The sequence below is a fragment of the Rhagoletis pomonella genome, unplaced genomic scaffold, assembly GCF_013731165.1.
Source record: "Rhagoletis pomonella isolate Grant_MI unplaced genomic scaffold, Rhpom_1.0 Rhpom_scaffold_00019, whole genome shotgun sequence".
Taxonomy (NCBI): Eukaryota; Metazoa; Arthropoda; class Insecta; order Diptera; family Tephritidae; genus Rhagoletis; species Rhagoletis pomonella.
The window spans coordinates 312,089-319,423 of NW_023458573.1; the positions used below are offsets into that span (position 1 = coordinate 312,089).

At 35.3% G+C, this 7,335-nt stretch overlaps 2 protein-coding genes across 2 annotated transcripts in view; both read left to right on the forward strand.

The window, feature by feature from the left end:
- LOC118749556 (putative nuclease HARBI1) overlaps nt 1-1,761 on the forward strand; it is a 12,463-nt gene extending 10,702 nt beyond the window's left edge. Inside the window, exons 4-6 of the mRNA XM_036484360.1 lie at nt 19-86; nt 147-687; nt 882-1,761. Coding sequence (XP_036340253.1) covers nt 19-86; nt 147-663 — 585 coding nt within the window. The 3' untranslated portion in view covers nt 664-687; nt 882-1,761. The remainder of the gene's footprint in view (nt 1-18; nt 87-146; nt 688-881) is intronic.
- LOC118749555 (prolyl endopeptidase-like) overlaps nt 1-7,335 on the forward strand; it is a 123,879-nt gene that overhangs the window by 36,899 nt on the left and 79,645 nt on the right. The window lies entirely within an intron of this gene.

Genomic DNA, 7,335 nt, shown 5'->3' on the forward strand with positions numbered 1-7,335 from the left:
GTTCATCCAGCAAGAGAGGATGCAATTGACTACCACAATTACAAAGGCTGGTACTCAACCGTACTTTTGGCTCTAGTAGATGCAAGGTACGTTTTTATGTGAAGTACTTTTGTTCTGGTTATAGGAAAATTTATTTTATTCTGTAGATGTCGTTTTATATATATTAATGTCGGCAGCCCAGGCCGTTGCAATGATTCAGCAATTTTTGAGAGCTCCCATTTAAAAAACGAGTTTCTACAATGCAGTTTGTACAAAGATATGAGCAAGCAAATATCCGGGGTCAACTTTCCAGTCGTGTTACTAGGTGACTCTGCTTTTAAGTTAGATGAGCATTTAATGAAGCCGTTTCCATTTAACATTGACCAATCATTGCAACAAAAAAAAATCAATTTTGCCCTGTCAAAATGTCGAAGAGTTGTAGAGAATGCTTTTGGCCATTTAAAGGCCAGGTTCAGACGGGTTGGAAAAGGTTTGGACAACCAGATGGTAAACACCACATCAATTATAAAGGCATCTGTATTTTGCACAATTTCCTTAATGAGGAAAATGATGAAGTCAATGAAAGATGGATTTCCGCACAGCAAACTGAAGAACAAAGTCGACATCGGCCAGAAAGTACTCCCAACAATTATGGAAATTTTAATTCGAGAGCACAGGAAATAAGACAAGCATTCGTTTCATATTTTGGTACGTATTTTATTAATTCTGACGACGCAGAAATTCAACAAATGCATTTTTCATTTCTGAGACATCGCTGACATATCGTTCCAACAACACAAATCGTTTTTCGTCCGCCTGACGCATTTCCTCTGTTACTTTTAAAAAGTCATGATGAACTTCCTCCATCACTGCTACTGCAGTTTTTTTCTTTCTTTTTACAGATTCACTGGTGGAGGGCCCGTTACAGGATTCTACAAGGGAGCACTGAGAATTGAGAACTGGAGTACCAGTTTGTGACTCTCCATCAGTGTCACATTCAATAAGATATTCTTCAGTAATGGTGTAGTCCAAATCATCTGAAAATATATAATTCGCACAAAAAATTATTTAAGCCTATTCCGGTCCGACGTATGCCATTCGCACGAATCTAATCCTTCACTCTCGCTTGTTACGACAGTGCAAATCAGATTATTTCCGTAATAGGTATGACTAATAAAAGTACACCTATTATGCTATCCTCTTGCAGCGCAACTGCATCAAAGCTCTTATGTGCACCGAGAACTTCGTGGACTGCCCCATAATGCTTCCACTCTGATGGAGAGCCACCGGATGGACCAATTTTCGCCTTTTCTTGTCTATGGAGATAATAAATGAATATCTATGCTGATATAAATTCAGTACTTACCTGTTTTTTTTGATAAATTGTGAAGCTTTGTCTTCACTTCAGTGGCAGTGATATTATGGCCACTATTATCCAGCTCGACTGCCATTTCTTCATAAATGTGGCCATTCTTCCTTACCGACCGCAGCTCTGGCATTTTTTCTCGCCATAACTCAATCAGGAGTTCTTCTGCGGCATCGCTCCACAAAATACGTTTTCTTTGCTTTCTGTCGCCATTGTTTATAATTTGAATATGCATTTGAATGTGACATTTTGAAATTTTAAATCAGCTGTAGTGAACGTATTTTTTGAATTTTAACGATAACAACTCACAGATGGCGGGAAAAACACAGGGTTGTATCAGATTTTCAACGTGGTTTTGAGTTGGTTATCTTGTAACCATCTCAATGAAATGGTTAAGTGCTGTCATTTTTATATGGCGAAACCACACTAATTCAAGTGGGTTATCGGGATAACCAACTCAACAGCCATAACTACGTGGTTAGCCCCGGTGGGGACATGGTATAAGGATAATATGTTACATATTTAGGTAATTTTTAGCATTTTCTATAAGGAAGAACATTTCTAACACTTAATTTTTTAAAGAGCAATAGGAGCTAAACCCCTTCTACTTTATATAAATTCCATTCTACATATCGTCGAAGTTTTTGCAAAACCGCCCATCGCCCAATTGCAAAACCGCCTATCTTACGGCGCTCAAATTTTACAGGAGAGCGAAAAAACCGTTTATTCTTTGAAGGCATTGCAATGATAGGCGGTATTTTCTCTAGCTATTATTTTACAAATCTGTTGTTTTAATAACGATCTAACGATTTTTATGCATAAATCTCGATGCTTGGAGTTCAGGGTTACCAAATCTCATTTTGCCACAATGGCGATTTAGGCGGTTTTGCAACTGGTCGATGGGCGGTTTTGCAAAAACATCGACGATATATTTTTTAACAACTTAAGTAAAGTTCTGCATCCGCCAATTTCTACAGCCATACATCAAAAAAAATATAGAGGTTACTTCATTGACGCATTGGTATGAAAGAATACTTTCTAACAGTAAAATTTGGCTAACTTTCATTTTTTTTACTGAAACCGGTTGTGAACACTTAAAAAACGGCCCTAAGATGGGCATAACATGAATGAGAAAAATGGAATAGATTTGAAGCCAAGCGGACTGAGGAGTAGATTTGAAATTTTTTTCATAAATCGGAGTAAATCAGATCTGATCTTAGTGAAGTCCAAACACTAGTAGGGAACATAGTTTTTACATTTTATCGCTAATGACCCAAAGATGGCGGGTTGTATCAGACTTTCGACGTGGTTTCGAGTTGGTTAGCTTTTAACCATCTCAGTGAAATGGTAAAGTGCTGTCATTTTTATATGGCGAAACTATGCTAAATCAAATGGGTTATCGGGATAACCAACTCAACAGCCATAACTACGTGGTTAGCTCTAGTGGGGACATGGTATAATAAAATTAGAGTAAACTATTTATAAAGTTAGCAAAAAATAATTTTTTTCGCAAAATCTTTAAAGGACTCTTTTATTTTTCGAAAAACCTTTGCGACAGTTATTATTTTACGCCCTGTACTTTTCCATTCATATTGTGGAAAACACTACTTAGTAAGTAAAGTTAAGTGTGCAGGGCGCTCGGGTATAAAAATCAGAAAAATTATAAAATAAGAAAATTGCCATACATTCAGGAATAGCCTGGAATTCTTTTGTAGGATTTAGTTATTTATTTTTAACATTTATTGTTGCTTTGAAAAAAAAATCTATGATATCCGTGTTTGTTTGTACCTAAATAATAGTAATTTGTAACAATAAATTGCACAAAAAAATAAAAACAAAAATTGTACTCCTTTTTTAAGTTCTGTACTGCTTTTTTTCTATCGAAAATAGAAATGTACTATTTTCTCTGTTTCAGAATCTGGCAACCCTAGTTACAAAGAACAGAAATGCCGTTAAACGAGATGCGATTGTCTCGAAAATTAACGAGATGCTTGAGGTAAGTGAATATTGTTACCCGAGCTTCACCAAGTACTTCTTTTAACATAATTTTAACGTGCTTATATTGCTTATTACAGGATTGCCCGCGTGTTGCTTTTGATGCTTTTGCGTCTTGCTTTTAGATTAATTTATTAGCACATTTTTGAGTTAAGAATGGTCTAATTTTCCAGCCCAACGCCTCAATTATAGATGCATATGTAGTTCCGCAAGTCCTTGACACCCTCCAACCTTTTAACGTACATACAGTTGTAATAATAAACAAAAGACAAACAGCCAAAAGTGGTGAAAATATCGCACTCCTATTATTTTGTGGACCCATACATGTATATGTAAGAATTGTGTACACCATCTCCTACTATTTCAATTAAATGAATACAAAAAATATGAGCGTTGGTTTTTATTTAAAAAAAGACTTGCTAACAAGGTAAAAAAATAGTAAGGGTATTCATCAAACCTTATAAATGCATTGTAAACCGTATAAACTTATAATTGTGTAAACCTTATAAATGAACTGTCAAAATTTTTATGGAAACTCGTTTACACATTTCTGATAAATTTATCCAGCGATTTTACTGAATAAACTTGATAAACTGAAGACAATGCAACTCTGTCGCAACTCTAGCTATGTTTTCTTAGGCAATAATCGGGATCCGCATACAAATTTTGCACGCAAATTCAACAACGATATGATCCTGATAGAGATCTGGTTCAATTATTATCCCGTCTGTTTGTTTTGTTTCACTGATAATTCGCAAAGTTTGGTAGCCGTGACAAATGAATTCATACACAAACAGATATTCTGCCATTGTTTCTTATAACTTGCTTCAAATAAATAGCCTTTATGTTATATGTACATTTATTTAAATAGATATCTCGTAAATATAATTTTTTCCAATTTAGTGAGGTAGTTTCTATAATTTCTTTATCCCCGTGCTAGAAGTATAAAGTTAGTGACACTGCGCTTTATAACCAAAGAAAACACGACTATTGTCGAATGTGTAAACGAAAAGAGAGTGTGGGTCGTTCATGTAACAGAGTGCATAAACTTATAAGATTATCTGCTTGATAAAGTTATCGGTTTAGGGCCGATTGTTCAATGACTGGTTATCACTACTTGCCGGTTAAACATCATTATCGACGATTTCGACATCATGCATATAACATGTGATCGATGAAGCAGTCGTTGTATTTAACCGGAGCTTCTACCTCCGATTTGTGCTAATCGGACATTGAACAACCGGCCCTTAGATGAATACCACTAGTATAGCATAAGTTACACAAGCGTTTGCTTACAAACCAAAAAGTAATAACACGTTTACAAAAAAAATCCGATCTGTGGTATTTGACCAGCATTCCTCATGTGGAATTTTCTGCTGAATCCGAATGTTAAGTTAAAATATAAAAAAGTGTAACAGTTTTCGAGTGATCAGTTCGAGTTCGAGATCAGTTTTTTGGATCTGATTAAACTAATCAATAGCAGTTTTTTGGGTATACTTGGCCAATCTAAAATCTCTTACATTAGAGAAGCTTATTGATTTGTCTCGTCTATGTCAACATTTTCCAACCAGGATATGTAGTACATAGTTCAGGAGTTATTCATTAATTTATCGGTTATGTAGCGTAAATTTTAATAATTTTCAAAATACTTTTGAATAACAAGTGTAGAAGTTAATAGAACTTAAGTAAAATTCTACATGAGGAATGATGGTCAAATGCCACAGATCGGATTTATTGGAGACTAGTGTAATCTATACTAAATGAACTTATATCGCTTCCAGCGTTTTCTTACTGACTAGTTATGTCTTTAAAGTCGATTTGGACCCGACAAATAAAGTACTTTTTTCAGCAATTAATTTCCAAATATTAACGATCAAAACGAAAAAAAAAAAACTAAATACAGGATCATTATTCTGTGTAAAAAACACTTCGATTTCCAACGTGGCGCATCATCATCGGGCGAAGGAGCTAGAGTATTCACTTGGATGTTTTGACAATATGATGATATTTGCGCAAACACTTGTTGACTGGCAGATTCCCGGCTTTGTTCATTTAGAATCTCCTCTAGTAGTAGCATAGATCGAATCTTAAACCACCTTAAGTTGTTTTCTGACGTCTGGAAGTAAACTCAGAAGAAAGATTTACTGGAATCTTGCTTAGTGCTACTTTCTTTTTTTTTTGTTGAAGGTACTCCATTACAGCCAAATCAACCTCGTCTTTGTCTTGAGAACACTTCTTTCTTCTCTTTACACTAGATGGAGCATTTTGAGGTTGATTACAAGCTTCGACTTCGAAATAGTTATCTTCGGCATTTGCTGTTAATTCCATTTCTTCAGAATACCCAACTTCCGAGTCCGGCAACGTATTATTACACGTATTTTCAATATGCTGAATCGGCCTTACATATGGGAGCACAAACCCCATAACATCGTGCAAATAATAAGACTTCTTCGCTTTAACAGAAGAGCCACTGGGGAACGATTTGAGACTTCTAACAAAAACGTTCCGCAAGTTCTTCCACTTTTCTTTACACTAGGCCGCTGCAAGTAAATAATAATATTCACTATATTTATACATATATATATATTCTTTAATAATAATGTTGAGAAAATAATCTACTTAAATACATATATGAAACTACTAACCTGACCAATTCATTTCTGCAGCAATTGATGCCCACGCTCTTTCGGTAACATCTTAGTATTCAGGTAAACTGTTGTTATAGAAACATGGAAAATTTTCCACTAATTGCACAAATTGTGTTGCATCTGCCATTTTCAAACCAGAAATAATAAATAAATAAATTCACCGTGCAACATAAGCCTCATACACCAAGCGAACAGCACTGCTGTACGCTAGTCGATTTGCAGCTTGCATGCATTGTCGAAATCGTGCAGCTGACGGCTTGTGTGCGCTTTCTTATTTAAACACATGTATTCGGCATCAAAGCGTTCAACGTTCGTATGCAGCATCTAATACGTGTCTATGATGATACGCTCCATGTGCAGTGTGCCTTATTTTCAATTGATAGAATCAGATTCTTTGGCTCTTTGAATAAAGCGAAATGGACGTACTCTTACGCCAGCTGGCCATAACTCTGCTTCTAAGAGCTTATTATATAGCAGCGGTGGAACGCCTAGTTTAAAATCTAATCTTTTTCGCGTTTCATGTTTTTTTTATTAGCTGTTTTTGCTTACGCGTAATAGCGTAATAGCACCTATACCGCATTAGGTCTAAATGCTACTCTAAATGTACATTTATCCATACAAAATTCGTCACCTAAATGCAACTTCATTTTTGCATTAGGAATCTAAATGCTAAAAGCAACCCTGTGGCTAGCTGCGTTATAGGCTGTTTTTGCTTACGCGTAAAAGCACATTTAGCGCATTTAGCTCTAAATGCTACTCTAAATGTACATTTATCCATACAAAATTCGTCACCTAAATGCAACTAAATGCAACTACATTTTTGCATTAAGAATCTAAATGCTAAAAGCAACCCTGTGATCTTCCAAAATTTCCACGATTCGAACATGGTTTAAAGAGAAAAAGTGGCAACATTGCTTTTTCGAGTATACAGTTGTTAGCTGCGTTTCAGTGATGGCCGATCGAGATTTCTTTTATTTTGCATTACATATTTGGATAAAGAAAAGTTAAGCAAATTCAACATCGATTTGATACTGATAGAAATCTGGATCAATTTGTGATCAACTCTGTTTGGTTTGTTTCCTAATTAAGTGAGGAAATTTTAATTGAATGCACCGACAAATAAATATATACACAAACAAATGTTCGTTTATGGTTAAAACAATTCAAGTTTTTGTATTGAATTTTTGGTTTAAAATTTATTTTTTCCTTTTCAGTAGGGTTTTTGCACATTATCTTCTTCGTGAGAATTGATCGTAATATATACGCATCTAAATAAGAGACTGGAACACGGCTGTTTGTCAAAAGCATACGATTTCGAACTCGCGTAAATGTACATTTGCTAAATGC